The sequence below is a fragment of the Carlito syrichta genome, unplaced genomic scaffold (assembly GCF_000164805.1).
Source record: "Carlito syrichta isolate Samal-C Ts95f unplaced genomic scaffold, Tarsius_syrichta-2.0.1 Scaffold308238, whole genome shotgun sequence".
Lineage (NCBI taxonomy): Eukaryota > Metazoa > Chordata > Mammalia > Primates > Tarsiidae > Carlito > Carlito syrichta.
The window spans coordinates 242523-261570 of record NW_007252334.1 but is presented as its reverse complement, the minus strand read 5'-3'; the positions used below and the strand labels follow the sequence as shown (position 1 = coordinate 261570).

At 42.8% G+C, this 19048-nt stretch overlaps 1 protein-coding gene across 1 annotated transcript in view; it reads left to right on the top strand.

The window, feature by feature from the left end:
• TIAM1 (T-cell lymphoma invasion and metastasis 1) overlaps window positions 1-19048 on the top strand; it is a 227495-nt gene that overhangs the window by 190979 nt on the left and 17468 nt on the right. The window contains exons 17-23 of the mRNA XM_008065337.2: window positions 437-616; window positions 1413-1481; window positions 1793-1918; window positions 7550-7658; window positions 11839-12018; window positions 12104-12222; window positions 18920-19028. Of these exons, the coding sequence (XP_008063528.1) occupies window positions 437-616; window positions 1413-1481; window positions 1793-1918; window positions 7550-7658; window positions 11839-12018; window positions 12104-12222; window positions 18920-19028 (892 nt within the window). The remainder of the gene's footprint in view (window positions 1-436; window positions 617-1412; window positions 1482-1792; window positions 1919-7549; window positions 7659-11838; window positions 12019-12103; window positions 12223-18919; window positions 19029-19048) is intronic.

Here is a 19048-nt window from a genome sequence, read left to right as displayed (position 1 = left end):
AATCTTATAGAGATGTGGGTTACAAGTAAGGATTAACTACACAAGTAGGCTGCATGCAAGTGAAGTTTGGACCTCCAACTGGCCCTCACTCCCCATGGTGCTATCTCATCTTGAATGAGTTACTTAACCCTGCTGGGTTTAGGCTGTTCTGTTAAATGGGAGTAATAATAGCCCTTGCTACTTGGGAGGGTGAAATCCATCAGACCAGTGCCTAGCGTGTGGTGAGCGCTTGGTGTGTGCCAGCAATTGTTACCGTGTTTGTTTTGAACGTTCAAGAAGCTCTCATATGTGTGGAGCAACTTGGGGAAACACGGGATGTCATTTGTATGTGACAGTCCATTAACCAGGAAGAGCACTGCCAGGAGGGACAGGTGTCAGACCAGTCTCTCTAATGAGGGATAATGACCTCTGCCTTCCCTTCCCTTGTGCTCTGAAGAGCACAGAACAGGTGGCCGCGTTCTGCCGCAGTTTGCATGAGATGAGCTCCTCTGATCCGAGCCCCTCTCCTCAGGACTCCACAGGGCCTCAGCTGGCCACCATGAGACAACTCTCGGACGCAGATAAGCTGCGCAAGGTAATCTGCGAGCTCTTGGAGACCGAGCGCACCTACGTGAAGGTATGTCCTACCTCCCTTCCCTGGGGGGGTCCTCTCTCCACTTCTTGAAGGAGAGAAGTTGGTGTATCTAGACTGTTTCTGACCAACAACAGAGTCCTATCATGCTGGTGAGGAATATCTTGGGCTCTCCTATGAATTTAGCCTTTATTCTGAATGTGAAAACCTCCTTTTGGGTGTTAAAGAAGCCTGTCAATTCTTACAGTAATTCGTTGATAGATATAATTGATCGACCAAGAAAAGAGGTGGGTGAATATGAAGTGATCCTCTGACCTTTCTAGATGTATTGTTGAACTAATACTAAAACTGAATTTGGTTTTTTTGAAAAAGTTGAGAGCATTATCTTTATAATCTAATCTGAGTGTAAGCAGAAGGGTATCAGGTCTGTTGTTTTCATATCTTCACAAGTTCTGATATCTAATTATATTACCCACGTGAAAGCAGTGAGATCTTTTCAGTTGTCTATATTTTAATCTTTAAGTCAAAGGTTAGCAGATTATGGCTTTCAGGTGAAGTCCAGCTGGCTGCATATTTTTGCAAATAAAGTTTTTTTAGACACAGCCATACTCGCTCCTTTACATCTTTATGTCTGTTTTTTTGTGCTACTGTTGAGTTGCAACAGAGAGCATATGGTCTGAAAATCTGAAAATATTTACAGAAAAGTTTGGTTTACTCCTCTTAATGAGACTTAAAGTCCTAAAGTCTATAATGTTAGCATTTGGGACATGATCTGTTTGTTCTCCTTTAAATTCCTTATATACTTTTAAACGCGCTAATGAGATATTCTTTCAACCCTTAGGACTTAAACTGTCTCATGGAGAGATACCTGAAACCTCTTCAAAAGGAAACTTTTCTCACCCAGGATGAGGTATGGTGGAAATTGTCTTAACTCTGCGAGGGTCACACTATTGTTTGACTTGTTGATAAACAGGAAAAAAAAGGGGAATATACATAATACTGAAAGTGTTTTGAATTCATTTAATTATAATTAATAGAACAAAGTATTATCTGTTAAGCTTTGGTGTGTACTTGGGTAATAAGGAGTTGCCCCACCCTCTGGTGGTGGGATCATTACCTTAATTGATAAGAATTGATAGAAAAACTCTGTAATCAGATGCAAGTAAAGTTTCTGGAGACCAGTGAAATATGAGATGGATTAAATTCTGTTTCATTTTCTAGCTTGACGTGCTCTTTGGAAACTTAACAGAAATGGTAGAGTTTCAAGTAGAATTCCTTAAAACTCTAGAGGATGGAGTGAGACTGGTACCCGATTTGGAAAAGCTTGAGAAAGTTGACCAGTTTAAGGTGAGTCTCATCCTCACATAGTGCAAAGCTGTCTCCCAGTGACACAGGTAGGTTATCCTGTGGGTCAAGTTGAATCCCCTGCTACCGTTACCACATTGCAGGAGGCTTTATACTCTCTTTGGTTAATTCTTGTGCTCATGGATTTCACGGGACAGCCACAGTGGGAATGGGTCATTGTCTTTGTTTTCGTTTTGTTTTGTTTTGTTGGGTTTTTTTGAGTTAGGGATCTCACTCTATCACCCAGGCTGGAGTGGACAGCCACATGAGGGATGGGTCAATGTCTTTGATTTTGATTTTTTTTTTTTTTTGAGTTGGGGATCTCACTCGGTCACCCAGGCTGGAGTGTAGTGGCACGATCATGGTTCACCACAGCCTTGATCTTTGGGCTCAGGCAATCCTTCCACCTCAGTCTCCCAAGTAGCTGGGACTACAGGTGTGAACCACCACACCTGGCTAATTCTTTTGATTTTTTTTTTTCCTTTTTGTTGTGATGAGGTCTCTGTCTCACTACATTGCCCAGGCTCGTCTTGAACTCTTGGACTCAAGCGAGTCTCTCGTCTCAGTCTCCCAAAGTTTTGGGATTGCTGGTGTGGGCCACCATGCCTGGCCTTGGAGTGGGTCAGTGTCTTAAGGGAGTGTGAGAGGGGAATCAGGTATGTCCTGCTGGTCCTTCTAGGGAAACCTAGAGCCAGTGACTTGCATTAAACTGGTGCAGCTGCTGGCTTTTATTCTGGAAGAAATACAAACTTTGACCTTTTGTTCATTTTATGCGGGGCCTTTAATACTTTGTCTATTAGCAAATTAGAATCACACCCCTGGCCTCCCAGTAAACAAATTATTCTGTTCTGGAAAACTTATCATTATCCAGGAGGAAGACAGTCTTCCAGCACACAGTGTCCTTGCAGCCTAATGAGGATTTATGACTAGTACCTTAGTGGGGATGCTAGCTTACTTCCTCTTCCCTGGTTGCCTTTTTTAACTGCAGAGATTTCCTGTGCTGCATCTCCATTAACAAAACTCATTGATTCATGTGTTGACTTCCACATCCCCCTCATGTGCTTTTAAAAAACGGTTTGAGATATAATTGATATTCAGTATACTATATATACATAGTGTACTATTTGATGAATTTTCTCACACATGCAAATGTGAAGGCAGCATCACAATCAAGACAATAAGCATAATCATCGCTCCTGAAAGTCTTTTTTTTTTAAATGTGGCTGCTTTCACTCAGCATAATTATATTGCGATCTATCCATATTTCTACTTGTATCCATAGCTCATCTTCACTGAGTAGTGTTCCATTGTCTGGCTAGACCACACTTTGCTATCCTTTCAGTTTTGTTGGGCATTTGGGTTGCTTCTAGTCATTGGCAACTACAAATAAAGCTGTTGTGAACATTTGCACGCAAGTTTTGGCATGGACCTATGTTTTCATTTCTCTTTTCCTAGGAGGGAAAAGGTTGGGTCATGTGGTAGGTATATGTTTAGCTTTTTAAAAAGCTGCCAGACTGTTTGAAAAGTGGTTATACCATTATGCCTCCCACCATCAGTTCCTCCTCATTCTTGTGATGAGGGAGGTCATGATTACTCTTTTTCATTTTAGCCATTCCAGCAGGTCTGTAGAATACCTCATTGTGGTTCTAATGTTAATTTCTCTAATAACTTGTGATGATGACAATCTTTTTATGTGCTTATCTGCCTTCAGTATATCCTCTTTGGCAAAGTGTTTGCTCAGATCATTTGCCCATTTGTTTTACTGGACTATTTACTAATATTGAGTTTTGAAAGTTCTTTGTATATTCTGAATGTAAGTCCTTTAACAGATATATGATTGGTAAACATTTTCTCCCTGTCTGAGGCCTGTCTTTTCGTTCTCTTGACAGTGTCCTTCATAAAGCAGAAGTTGTAAATTTTGAGGAAGTACCGTTTTCAAATTTTTCCTTTTTGGATTATACTTTTGACATCATATCTGTGAATGACTAAACCAGAGTCGTAAAGATTCTTTTCTATATCTGCTCTTAGAAGTTTTGTAGTTAGGGGATTTACATATAGGCCTCTGATCTGTTTTAACTTAGATTTGTTATGGGTTGACAAAACAAAGTTAATGTTTTGTATATGAATATCTAACTTTTCTGGCACTGTCTGTGGAAATGACTATGCTATCCTTTGAGTTGGAATCTCACTCTGTCCCCCAGACTGTAGTACAGTGGCACGCTCCCGGCCACCGCATCCTCGACCTGCTGGGCTCCAGCTATCCTTCTGGCTCAGCCTTCCAAGTAGCTAGAACTACAGGCGCGTGCTACCACACCCGACTATTTTTTAATTTATTGTAGAGAGGTCTCACCAAGTTCCCTGGGCAGGTCTCGAACCCGCAGACTCAGGCAATCCACTTGCCTTGGCCTCCCAAAGTGCTGGGATTACAGACTGAGCCATTGCGCCTGCCCTCAAAACAGTTTTTGAACTCATCCATTTTGATGCCTTTTAGTGCTTCTGCTGGTTTTTGTTGTACCTTTCCCACACTGACAAATTGTTTCCCTTTGAGAATTTTTTTCATGGGGAAACAAAAATGTCGCTCAGGGCAAGATCGGGTGAATAGGGAGGGTGGGAGCACGAGGGTCTTACTGGTTTTGGTCAAAAACTGCTGAACACTCAGCGCAGTGTGGGCAGGTGTGCTTGTAAATCACCCATCATGAAATGGACAAACACGTTGAAAGTATGGCCCAAAAAAATTCACTGAAGCCAAACACAGCCTCCTACAACAATGCTAGCTGGTACACTGATGCCTAGAACATTTGCCTAGTGGAAGAAACCTGTACTACAAGGGGCCTGCCCTCCAAAAGATAATTCCAGGTTTTGGGGAGGGGGGGTCCCTCTCATATGTATGTATGCATGTGTGTCTATGCATATACAAAACATTTTCTTCCTGAGCCATTTGAAAGTAAGTTGTAGGCATAAATCCCCTTTAGTTCCAAGTACTTCATGTAGTTAATTTTTGTGTTCTAAAACTGATGGAATTTATTTTCTCCCCTCTAGACAGTGGGTATGCTACCTATTGCGATATGGTTTCTTTCGTTGTTACTGTTTGTCATGATATCTGTTTTTTAAATTAGTCAATTAATCATTTGGATAGCAAAATGCATGATATAGGCTGATAGTCTGTCAGCTGCTTAATGTGGAGCTTACTAAAAATGGGTATAGACACTCTTTAAAACACTCTGTTTGAACCTAAAACTCATTATATTCATTTGCAAGTCTTTTGCTGTGTGGCTGGTTCTTTGAATTTAGGTCCAGTTAATCACTTAAAGGATGAACACAAAAGGACACTTTGGTTTGCAGAACTTTGATATGAACAAGAGAGTGTGGTGAGCAGCGTTATGCCAGGGAGGGAGGAGTATGTTATGTAGGTGAAGCATGTCAAATCTGAAAATCTGAAATCTAAACTATCTCAAAATCTGAAACTTTTTGAGTACCAACATGATGTAGTACTCAAAGACAATGGTCATGGGAACATTTTGGATTTCAGATTTGGGATGCTTGAGTAAAATGCAAATATTCCAAAATCCAAAAAAATCTGAAATCAAAACACTTCTAGTCCTGAGCATTTTTAGATCAGGGATGTTCATCCCGGACTTCCACGCTACATGGTTGCTCTTTACATTTTATGTAAGTAGGACCCTTTTCATAGACCTTCTCTTTGCTGCCTTGGCACAGTCTGATAATCTCGGTTCCACATGGAAGGCAGGACACCCAGTGGACACTGAGTGTTCCCAGCCTGCAGGCCTCTGTCCAGTTCTCTGGAGTCCGTTTCTGGATATTCACTGTTTGCTTCCAAGCCTGTTGCTGTTGGTTTCCACAATTGCTGTTCTAGTTACATCTTGATTGTATACTTAGCCAAAAATATCAAAACGTGTTTAAATGTTCAACCTGGGCTACATCGAACATGAGTCTCAAGGCAGTATCAGAAAGAGATAATGAGTTCTGAGGTCAAAGAAGTGTGAAAATTTTATCTGGAAATTTGCAATGCAAATCAGCTATGACAGGTACTCTCCAGTCCTGTAGAAGGAAACATGGGGGAATGCAGTTTTGGGGCATAAGCCCCTCATATTTGTGTGCCTTTAAAGCCAAAAGAATAAATGAATACCTTTGTGTTTTATCTGTGGCTACTGTATAGTAAGCACTTAGTGAATGTTAAGTTAAACAAATGAATGCCTTCAGGATGGCTAAAAAGAGAGCTTACGTTTAAAGCATTTTCTTCCACAACTTTTCTTCTATAATTCTCAAGTGCAGTTCCAAGGATAACTGTCCCTCCCAGAGTCTGATGGCTCTGCTGAGGGGAGGGCTTGAAAAGTAAAGGAAGAAAAGTGGAACATGTAAGAGGAGAATTTAGTTTTCTAATTACCAGTGATGTGTGGTTTAAAGTAAAGTAAAACCAACTTGGTGTAGTGGCTCATGCCTATAATCCCAGTACTTTGGGAGGCTGAAGCAGGAGGATTGCTTGAGCCCAAGAGTTTGAGACCAGCCTGGACAACATGGCAAGACCTCATCCCTACAAAAAATTTTTTAAATGAGCTGGGATGTGAGGGCACATGCCTGTAGTCCCAGCACCTGGAAAGCTGAGATGGGAGAATCCCTTGAGCCCGGGAGTTTGAGACTGCAACGATCCATGATTGTGCCACTGCACTCCAACCTGGGAGACGGAGTGATACCCCGACTAACTAAATAGATAATTTTTTTTTTTTGATCAGTAGATAAACTTTCAGAATCTTCTGCATTGCATTATTCATTATAAATTGCACTTTGGGGAACCCAATTTATTACTCAACTCTATAAACCTCAATTCCTTGATTGGAACCTTTTAGTTTTAAGCCTAAATAAATAAAACCTCTCTTTGAACAAGTGTAGGTCAATGTGAAACTCATAGAGAATGTTTTTCTGAGGCCTCTTTCATATATATATATGAAAAAAGTACCATACACACACACACAGACACACACACACACACACACATATACACATGATAAAAGTATCCCACCTCAGCACATTACAGTCCTAATAGGAAGGCCTCCAGCTAGTTGTGGTGCTCTTGTGCCAGGGCATGCAGCCTGGAAAGACCATCCCTAATTCCCATAGTTGTGCGTGTTTCTTTCTTTAATATTGGCTTATTTCTTATCTGCTCCCTGCTAGAGGAGAGTCTGGTTTTGGAGAGCAGAGAGGTAGTGATCAGAGTAATGTGTTCTCTATTTTGGGGGATGTGAGCATTTCCTGCCTTTATTTGGGGTGTCACTTCTGTCTCCCAACAGGAACTAATGAGAGAATTTAGGAGATTTCTGTCTTTTCCAAAATATATGTTGTCTCATCAACATTCATTAAAAAACACAGACCTGGAAAACCAGAGATGTCTCTACTGTTAATAACTGAGAAGACAAAGTCCAACATTATTGCACAAATCTGTATGCCCACATACTTTGTAATGGTCAATTTGAGGGCAGCAAGTGGACAGAGAAAGACCCTGACAGACGTGGGTGATGCTGATTTGTGGGGTGGGCCAGGAAGATGTGAGTGCCCTGCTATAGATATTCCTAGATGAGGAAGGAAACAAACCAATATGCTTTTTCTCATTGAATCCAGAAAGTGCTGTTCTCTCTGGGGGGATCCTTTCTGTATTATGCTGACCGCTTCAAGCTCTACAGTGCCTTCTGCGCCAGCCACACAAAAGTTCCCAAGGTCCTGGTGAAAGGTAAGGCATTTGAGGTTTGGGAGCGGGTGGGTGTGTCACTTGTCCCTTTACATTTGTGTGACCGATTGTGGTTGTGGCTTTTGGACGGACTTTGAAGAGTCATTCACTGATGTGCCAGATAGATGTTCTAACAAGCCACAGAAATGGAAACTGAGAAATAAAATGCACTCATCTTGAATTCGTATTTTTGTCAATTTTCTAGTAATGAAAGTTTTGAATTAGGCATTTTGTGGCCAGAATTGATGGGTCATTTTTGCGGTTATGTAAAAACATAGGGAATTAAGAAATTCCCTGCCTTAGTCCTACTTTTTATTAAGTTCTGTTACAACCTGCCAGATTTCAAGGCAGTAAATCCTTGCTTAACATCATGCATAGGCTCTTGGGAACTGTGACTTTTAGCAAAAAGCAGACCCTTGACTAATGTCATTTTATTCAACATTGTTTCGTTATAATGTTGATGAGAAAAAAATGGTTTCAGTATATGTTGTTTTGCTTAAAGTCACAGTTTCCAACAACTTATGGATGTTAAGTGAGGACTTACTATATATCTTTTTGTGGAATTTCATCTTTCCCTCACCTGTTTTTTTCCTGGGAGTGTGATAACAGCTACCGAAACACTTCGAAAGTTGTTTCAGTTATTCTTGAAAATTGCTCCAGTTGCAGTTATTTTTGTGCAGAACAAAGTAGAATTTTTGTGTTAGCCAACTGCTTTTCTTAAGTGTTCTGAGAAGACAGTGGAACATTCTAAGAGTCTCCAGAAAGTAGTTCTGTTTTCATGGTTGAGCATGTGGTGGTTGGTAATGGTAAAAGGATGAAAGAAACATTCTCTTGGTAAACAGTAGAACCAAGAGAAAGTCTGATTTCCAAGAATCTCTGGAAACCAGCCTTCTGTTCCTTCACACTTCACTGTAGCTGCCAAGTAAACAGCTGCTGACCAAGTCCCTGCGTATGTGACTGATGTGCCTGTGTTTCTGTTTGCTGCTAAAGAAAACTAGTTTGATTAATTTAAATCCTGTTGTAGGAAATAATAGCTCAGTGCAGGTTTCTGGAGCATACAGAACCTGTCCTGGATAAAGCTAGGCTTCATGGTAGTGGCAGTCTATGCAACAGAGTTCTAGTGAAGTCCCAAATTTACTTATTTATTTATTTAGAGTCAGGGTCTAACTCTGTTACCCAGGCTGGAATGCAGTGGCAGAATCACAGCTCACCGCAGCCTCAACCTCCTGGGCTCAGGAGATCCTTCCACCTCAGTCTCCCTAGTTGTTATAGGACTAGGGAACTATAGGATCATGACACTATGCCTGGCTAACTTACTGATTTGTGTGTGTGTGTGTGTAGAGTTTAGGTCTTGCTAAGTTTCCCAGGCTGATCTCAAACTCCTGGGCTCAAGCAATCCTCTCACCTCGGCCTCCCAAAGTGCTGAGATTACAGGCGTGAGCCATTGTGCCCAGCCGACCCCCCAAATTTAAAGGGACCTTGGATTTCCTGGTCATGCTGTCTGTCTGTCCTTCCCCATGTGCTATGTTGGTTACATAATTCTGTATATGTGTTTCTTTGTGTGTGTGCGGGAGAGAGAGACAGAGAGACAGAAAGCAGGATTTATTGAGAGGACAGAGAAGCTCCCACAGCGAGAGGGGACCTGAAGGCGTTGCCCATGTTTTAAAAACTTTCATTGTATGCTGTTAGGAGATTGAGAAAGTAACCATTTTAGAGTGCTTTGCTCTACAGTGAAACAATATGCCCATTACAGTCCTAAGAGCAATTTGTGTCATTCTTAATCACTCAGTTAGATTAAATTCTGCCCCCATGGATTTTACTTAATTCAGTAACATTATTTTTTGCACCTGAATAATATTATAGTATCTTTCAAAGCAAACCCGTAAAGCAGTAGGTATGACCCATATTTTCTAATGAGCCAAGAGGGCGAAGAGAACTCTTTGAGAACAACAAAGCACATATCTGTGGTTCATGACAGACTCACAGCTAGGCTGGAGGAGTGACAGTCCTGTCCCACCCCCAGTGTTGTGAGTCATGCACTTGGGCTTTGTCATGAAATAAAATTGGCAGTTTAAATATCCACAACCTTAGTTTAATTTAGGGGTACAAGTGAGGATTTACTACATAAGTAGATTGCATGAGGTGAAGTTTTGGCTTCTAACTGGCCCTCTCTTCCCCCAATAGTGGACCAGGTACCCAGTGTGTTGCTGCATGCCCCCTCCCTCCTTCCCCTAGCAGTGTCAAGCATCTGCCGATCCCACGCTTGTGCTCATGTGACCAGTGGTCAGGTCTTGCCACTGTCCCTCCCAGCACTCGGGTGTGTTCACCGGCTGGAAGGCCTGTATGTCCACTGTTGAGTCACTTGGATATGCCATCCCTTCCTCTTCCCATATTTTGCCTTCCCTTTCACATTTCTTTGTACCTTAGAGGTATTAACCATGTCTTCCTGGTGATCCTCGCAGGTACCTCTGCTTATCTGGGGCCCTGTGACTCCCCAGGGATGCTTTCCAAGCCACTGGGACACAGGTAAAAGCAAGACTAGTGGGGAAAGCACAGCCTGAGCTGCCTCAGGTCAGATCCCGCCCCACAGATCCTAACAGGTGGCAACCCTGAGTTGACATTGAACTGATCACTGTGGAAGACCCTTCCTTAACCAGAGCTGCAAGGGGCAGCTGCTTCCATGTTTTTTTTGGTATGTGTGTGCGCGTGTGTGCGTGCCTTTTTTCAAAAGAGGTTTACCAGCAGTGATATGCATGAGAAATTAGGAGAACCAGAATGTTTAAAATGTAGGTTTTATTATTATCTGGGTATGACAAGGCCAGCAGACTAGGGGATGATTGGCAGAGTTTGTCATCCACAGTTCCCAAGAGGAGGGGGTACTTCATGCCACACGGGACCAGATGGGGAAGCACAAGGGTGGTCGGGAGGAAGAAGGAGCCAGGGGAAAATGTGTCCAGGAACCTTGATTGTGGTTTCTGAGGGAAGGAATGGGTGAGGCTGGGTAAAGAGGTTTAGCACTGGCTAGTCTGAATAGTCTCAGCAGGCTCTGGGATGTATCGGGATTGTAGAAGATGCCTATTAATTGAGTTGTCTGTTAACTGATCCTGAGTGATCAGGACAAGGAACAGTAGCCCAGGGGTAGGAGCCTCATAGAGGAGGTGGCAGTGTGTGGGGACCCTATAAAAGCAGACTTCCTGGCAAGCCTTTTATTATCTTCAGGAATTGACCAGCCCTGGGACGGGGTCAGTAAGGCTCTCGATGTCAAAACATTAGAGTAAAAAGGCATGCTTAGTGTTGTCACTCATAAGTGGGTCCTGAACACCCATCACATGAGCACAGGGGTGGGATTGGCGGTCACAGGGCACTGCTAGGGGAGGGAGGGAGGAAGCCAGGAGGGTGGGGGCACATAGTGTATCTGGTCCATGCCCAGGGGGAGTGAGGGCCAGTTAGAAGCCCAAACTTCACGTGCTTGCAACCTACTTATGTAGTTAATCCTCAATTGTACCCCACAACTCTATAATTAACTAAATAGGAAATGAGGGAAAAAAAGGCATCTTTAGGCCAGACGTGGTGGCTTAAGCCTTTAGTCCCAACACTTTGGGAGGCTTGAGGTGGGAGGATTCCTTGAGTCCAGAAGTTCAAGACTAGTTTAAGTAACACAGTGAGATCATATCTCTATAAAGAAAAAAAAAATTACAAAATTAGCTGTGTGTGGTGGTGCATACCTCTGGTTCCTGCTCTTCGCAGGCTGAGGCAGGAAAATCTCCTGAGCCTAGGAGGTCAAGACTGCCATGACTCGTGATCGTGCCACTGCACTCCAACCTGGGCGACAGAGTGAGGCTCCAACTCAAAAGTTAAAAAAATAAATACATGCTTAATTTAAGGAGAATAAACAGCAGCCCCTGAAAATACGGATGTCTTGGATTTACAAACCCGTTATCCTTTCACTTATCAGGCCTCTCCCCATCTGCCCAAATAAGTAAATTGCACTGACAGACCCTTCCAGGTATCTCTTGGAAGCTTCCCTCCGCCCCTCCCGCTCCCCACATTTTCCCTTCCTGCAACCCCCTTTCTGCTCAGTCCTGTAAGAAGGCGCCTTGGAGAAAGTGAATCCTGAGGGAAGTGGTAAGAAGGGAGTGGTCTGGGCATTCCACACTGACAGTCTGTATTTAAACTCCTCCAGCCAAGACGGACACGGCTTTCAAGGCGTTCTTAGATGCCCAGAACCCGAAGCAGCAGCACTCGTCCACGCTTGAGTCGTACCTCATCAAGCCCATCCAGAGGATCCTTAAGTACCCGCTTCTGCTCAAGGAGCTGTTTGCTTTGACCGATGCGGAAAGCGAGGAACACTACCATCTGGATGGTACGGCTCCGGGACCTCCCCTGGCTGGCTTGCACCTCCAGGAGTTTCTAGATAGCTTTGCATTTCACCACCTGTTTTCTTCTAGTGGCCATCAAGACAATGAACAAGGTTGCAAGTCATATCAATGAGATGCAGAAAATCCATGAAGAATTTGGGGCTGTGTTTGACCAGCTGATTGCAGAACAGACTGGTGAGAAAAAAGAGGTAAGACCTCCCACCTCGTTCCTTTTGGGACACCTGTCAGGAAGACTGAGGTTGAGTTTGCTTTTTTGTCGTCGTTGTTTTGAGTTGGCGTATCACTCTGTCACCCAGGCTGGAATGCCGTGGCATGATCACAGCTCACCACAGCATCGACCTCCTAGGCTCAGGTGATCCTTCTGCCTCAGCCTCCTGAATAGCTGGGACTATAGACGTGCGTCTCCACACCTGACTGATTTTTAAATTTTTTTGTAGAGACAAGGTCTCACTATGTTGCCCAGGCTGGCCTAGAACTCCTGGGCTCAAGCCGTCCTCACACCTCAACCTCCCAAAGTGCAGGGATTACAGACATGAGCCACCCCACCCATCCCGCTTTTGTTTTAAAGATGGTATTTGTAAATAAAATAACTAGGATGATGATTGTTTTTGTTGGTGGAATGGCTGTCCTTTTTCCAAGGCTACAGTGTGGATTTTCCTCCTCAGTTGGATTGTTTCTTCATATAGGAAACATGTTCTTGATACTGACCTTTTCATCCTTGGTATCTCTGGTTTTATTCTGTGTGAAGTGTGAAAGTGAACTTGTGTTACCACAATCTTTGATGTTTCCAGAAGTGTCATTAGAGGCTAAGGCTGAGCCAGGCACCGTGGCTCATGCCTGTAATCCCAGCACTTTTGGAAGTTAAGGTGGGAGGATTGCTTGACCCCAGGAGTTCAAGATCAGCCTGGGCAACAAAGCGAGACCTCGTCTCAACAAAAAGTAGAAAAATTAGTTCAGCATGGTAGTACACGCCTGTAGTCCCAGCTACTTAGGAGACTGAGGCAAAAGGATTGCTTGAGCTCAGGAGTCTTCAGGTGGTGATTAACCATGATTGTGCCACTGCACTTCAACCTGGGTGAAAGGGGAAATCCTGTCTCAAAAAAATAAATAAAAATAAAGGCTAAGGCTATAGCCCCAAAGATTAGGATAACACTCTGGAACATAGTCGGTGCTCAGTAAATATTTATTGAACGAGTGCAAGTTTCAAATGACTCTCGATCTTTTTTTTAAGTCTACCTGAAAACTTACTTAGAAGAAGCAGTGAGAGGAACAGACACATCTAAAAAAAAAAACTTTTTAATTTTTTTTGTATATAAAAACCTTTTTGTTGAACTAAGTTGAACTGAAAAGTTGTACCCAAGTCACTGAGAAGAATGTGGGTAAAAATGCAGGTAGCACTTAGGGGAATCATAGGGATGTATGATATATAGTAATGTTCATTAGTGCCTTTGCACCACCCAGATTCAGCTAGATTACTGTACTTAGTTTTGCTTTCCACCTTAAAAAAAAAAAAAAAAGAACTGGGAAGGTATCATGAAAAAAAACACTTCTGCTGTGACTAGCAGCAGGTTTAAAAGCAAAAGGGGCCAGGTGGCTCAGCCTGTAATCCCGCGCCTTTGGGAGGCTGAGGTGAGTGGATTGCCTGAGCCCGCGGGTTCGAGACCCTCCTGGGCAGGCGAGACCTCATCTCTACAATAAAATCAAAAAATTAACTGGGCGTGGTAGTGCACGCCTGTAATTCCAGCTACTCGGAAGGCTGAGGTGGAAGGATCGCTGGACTCCAGTCTGGGTGACAGAGTGAGACTCCAACTCAAAAAGAAACAAACAAAAGCAAAAGGGGGAAGGAGGAGGGAGGGACAAGATTTGGTTGTTTTGTTTAGACTAGAGAAAGCACCTTATCTTTACAGATGTGAAGGGCGTATCCAGGTTTGTTTTTATTTTCTCTTTGAAACAAAACAAGTTTTCAGACTATTAAAAAGATAATTTTTGGCCAGGCTTGGTGGCTCAGCCTGTCATCCTAGCACTTTGGGAGGCCAAAGCGAGTAGATTGCCTGAGCCCGCAGGTTTGAGGCCAGCCCGGGCAACTTGGTGAGACCTCATCTCTGCAATAAAGTAAAATTTTTAAAAAATTAGCCAGGTGTGTTAGCGCGCACCTATAGTTCTAGCTACTTGGAAGGCTGAGGCGAAAGGATCGCTGGAGCCCAGCAGGTTGAAGCTGGGGTGGCCACGAGTGTGCCACTGCCCTCCAGACTGGGTGACAGAGTGGGACTCCAACTCAAAAAAAAAAAAAAAAAATCATGACACCTCAGAGAGCCGGTAAAATGAAACATATATTGAGGAATTTGTGTTACAAGACATGGGGTACGGAGGGAAGTGTTTTAAAGGTCCATTGGAAAAGTCAGAATACCACAGGTTTTTATATGGAGTGTTAAGATGAATTGTAAATGAAGGCAGACTGGTTTCTCTCCATCTGGAGGAAATCAACCAGGCCCATACCAGATTAGACAGAATTTGCATAGCTGTTATCTACATTTTACAGAGAGTAAGTAACAAAGGTACTCAGAGACAACACATGAGGTTCAAATCTGATAGCTGGGGAAGATCTGCTATAGAGGATGTATAGTTTCAACTGGAAAACAATTTTTTTTTCTACGTAACATTGCAGGCAGAGCATGTGCATGTTCTCAACCTCCATGGCAATCATTTAATCTATCAGAATGTAGAAAAGATGGGTGCCACTACCCTAGTTTAGTTCTTACTTTCTTATAAAACTTTTTTTGTTCTGTTTTGGTTAGAGTCTCACTGTGTCGCCCAGGCTGGGGTGCAGTGCCACGCTCAGGACTGTTGCAGCCTCAACCTATTGGGCACAGGCGATTCTTCCTCAACCTTTCAAGTAGTGGAACTACAGGCACACGCCACCAAACCCCACTAATTTTGTGATTTATTGTAGAGACAAGGTCTTGCCAAGTTGCCCAGGCTGATCTTGAACTCCTGGACTCAGGCAGTCCTCTCTCCTCACATCCAAGGTGCTGGGATTACAGGGGTGAGCCATTGTGCCCAGCATGTTATAAAACTTTTGGGATAAGAAAGAAAGTATGCTTATTAAAGAAAAAGGCAAAATATAGAAAAGACAAGAAGAAAACTCTCCGATCTCAAAATAAAGAACTTGCTACTCTTAGTGTTTTGGTGTTGATTTCGATTGTTTAAAAAATGATATGTATATGTTTAAATAGTAAATAGTTATAGTTTGGAAGTAATTTTATACCTTCAATTTTTCTACTGATCACAGAATTTACATTTTTTATTGACTCCTGTGAATAATGCTGCAAGCAATTTTTATCATAAGCCCTCCTCCCATTCCCCACGTATTTTAGTTTATTCATTTTGACAGAAGTGAGTTTTACTGGGTCATGGAAATGAACGTTTTTATTATATTTTGTTTCTTTTTTCTTTTTTTTGAGTTGGAATCTCACTCTGTCACCCAGACTGGAGTGCAGTGGCCACTCCCGGCCACTGCAGCCTCGACCTGCTGGGCTCTGGGATCCTTCTGCCTCAGCCTTCCAGGTAGCCTGGATTACAGGCATGCGCTACCACGCCCAGCTGATTTTTTGATTTATTGTAGAGATGAGGTCTTGCTGCCCAGGTGGGTCTCGAACCCATGGGCTCAGGCAATCCACTCACCTCAGCCTCCCAAAGGCACAGGATTATAGGCTGAGCCACCGAGCCCGGCTTCATTTTTTATGTCAAGTTAATTTCTGTGTTTTAATAACATTAGGAGCAAGTGTCCTAGATGCTAAAGACTAGGTGATATGGTTGGTGGATTACAAGGAATTTGGGGAGGGAAATGAATATGCAAAAAAGTTAGAGACTATAAAAGGAAATATGGCTTAGCCAAAACTGGAAGTCCTTTAAAATGAGAGTCTGACAGTCAAGTAAGAAGTCTTTCCAGCAAGGAACAAAGAGATACAGTGCTATACAGAGTATTTTTTGTGATCTGAGATTATAAAAAGAAATGTGCAAAAGACAAAAAGAGAGACACTGGCTGAGTATCAGGATTGAAGAGGAGGAAATTCCTACTTGTCAGGAGGTCCAAAGCTGGAGAAATTAAGGCTTGGAAAAGATACCAAAGAGACGACAAAAGAGTATGTTTTAGCAGGATAAGAAGAGCAGGCAGGAAAAAGGCACCAGGCAGGAAAAGGCCGCCCCCCGCCCCCCCCCCCAGGAACTGATTACTCAGAGAAAACCACTCAAGCCCCATTGGGTCTCTTTTTCTTCCATTCTTCAAACTGGAAAGGATGCAGCAGCCTCAGTTCCACAAGAATGAAATCCTAGGGAGAGCAAGACCCGGAAAATAGCGTGGTTATGCCAAAATCAATGACCATCCTACACCACTGCTTTTAGCCATAAATTGAATGAACTGCGTAAATGTAGACAGGTGATTGTGAAGGTACACCTATCATTTACCACATGGGTGTGGAAATCAGCTGAGTCTTGGCTTCCCAACATGAGCTCCAGACCTGGGGGCTCGGGTATGCTGCTGACTCTTCTAGAATCCTGCTTGAAGCAGCAGTGACTGTCTTGGGCAAGTCCTTTCCATGGCTGGAAGATAGGCGCTTAAGAGGGCTGGTGGAAACCTGTTATGCCAAGTTCACTGCTTCCATCCGGTGGCCCATACCGAAAGCCCCCTGGGCAGGGAAGTATACTCTGCCTAGTCTAGTGAAAGGTCTGGAAAAATCACATGACAGAAGGTGCAGACATACAATTCCGTTGGAAGAAGTAGAGGCTAGACAGTCCACCACAGACAGTGACCTTGAATCTCTTTCAGAGGCATACCCCCTCAGGCTGTGGCCTAGTAGACTACCAAGGAATTTGATAACTACTCCTCTTCTATATGGATGTTTGGGGAATGGGTAGTGGAGAATATATATATACTTCCTTTAGCTGAATAACTTGGGGGTTTGGTTGACTATTTACTTAATATCTATAAACAAAATAATACTTAAAAAATTATTGTAACTCTTGGTTTTACTGATAGTAATATTGCTCAATAATAGTTGCAAGAATTTTTGTCATCATCCCCATCAAGGGAGCAGTAATGCCTCTGTATTCTGTATCGATGGAGCCACATCCCAGCTCCGTAGCCTGTGTGGGCAGCTTGAGAAGGGCAATCCCAGACCACACTGTGTTTAGCGGAGGGTTGCCGGGTTGCTGCTTTGTTTAGAAACTGAGTTAGGTCATAAGCAGCAACATAAATGAGAGCCATTTATGCTGGGGAAGCTCTACTTCAAGTCTTCCTTGAAGGTGCTACCTTGAGGAAGAGGGAATTGAGCTTGATTTTTACAAACCGAGAGCATAGAAGTGAGAGACCAATAAGTAGACTCATCAAGGAGGCAGAACTGAGGAAGAACTTCCTCACAAATTGTGGCTTCTACAAATGGCATGGAACATGGGCTCTGATTGTTGGAAAGTCTTGTCTTCTGATGTGAAAGGTGATCATCCCACCTAAGATTAGGCTGCTGATAGGGTCCTCACATTGGGTGAGAAGTTGGAATTTCGATAAGTTTGGAAGGAGGCCAATGACTCCAGTGAAAAGGTAGACATGACTGTTAGAAAGTATAGACACTGGACTACCATCGGACTCTCTGGGTCATCAGATCTGGATAGCTCTACAGTCAGAAAAACTTGACTGTCTAAGGCAACTTAGCATTGACCACTGGGGACATATAGCTAGAATCTCTCAGAATCGCTCATGCTTCATGAGCCTACTCGAAGAATTGTCAAACTTCTCATTTGGCTTTTCTCTTCCTCCTCTGAAGTGAAATAACCTCCTTTAAAATGAAAGAAGAAGAATTAATTTGATTCCACTGTGTCCTACGGAAGACCCAGCTCACCAGTGGAAGTGTCTGCAGTTACCTGGGATGGGACTTTGTCACTGGAGGCTATTAGTATCTCCTTGAGAAACCACCTCTATTTGAACACAAAGCATATCTGATTTTGTAGATGAGTTTTGACAGATTAACTGCATGTGAATTTCCAAACCCTGATCTGTACTTTTTGCTTTCTTATTCTTGAGATTCTGGTAGACAAACATAGAATAGAGAAAAAATAAAAAGATGAGTATTTTTCCTTCCTGCATCCTGTATGTTTCTTTGGGAATATAGAGGATTTATTTAACAAATAGGAAATGTCATGTTTTTAATTAAAATTTCATTGCATTGTTTCTAGTTCAAACGTGGGCTGGAACATGGTACTATTTTTGGCATTAGAAAAGTTAACTAAATGTTATATCTCTAGCCTATTGTTTCAAGTGGAGGTGGTGCTTATTGAGATACTGACAGATTGAGAGTATATATTTTTAAATGTGAGCTGCCATTTTTGGGTGTTTTATCCTTTCTTTTCTCTTTTTTAAAGTCAGGATCTCACACTTTTGACCAGGCTGGAGTGTAGTGACACACATGTGGCTCACCACAGCTTCAGCATCCTGGGTTCAGATGATCTTTTTGCCTTATCCTCCCAAGTAGCTTGGGACTATAGGCCTGTGCCACCAAACCCAGCTAAAATTTTGATTTTTTTATAGAGACAAAGTCTCCTTATGTTGCCCAGGCTGAGATGTTTGTTTGTAATTAGTTAATTAATTAAATTGACAAGTAAAAGTTGTCTATATTTATGGTGTGCAACATGACAGTTGGTATATATTACATCATGGAATGACTAAATCAAGGTTTTTTTAACTTATGTATTACTTCACATGCTTAAGCCAGTGTTTTTAGGAACAGTATTTTCACGAAGTCAACTTGACATCAATCTGCCGAATCTTCAAACGTCATGAAAATCTGAGTATTAATAGCACCGCCCAGTAAGCTCTGCCATGTCTCTGGTTTTCAGGTTGCAGATCTGAGCATGGGAGACCTGCTTTTGCACACCACCGTGATCTGGCTGAACCCGCCAGCCTCACTGGGCAAGTGGAAGAAGGAGCCCGAATTAGCAGCCTTTGGTATGTATCACAAGAGGGTT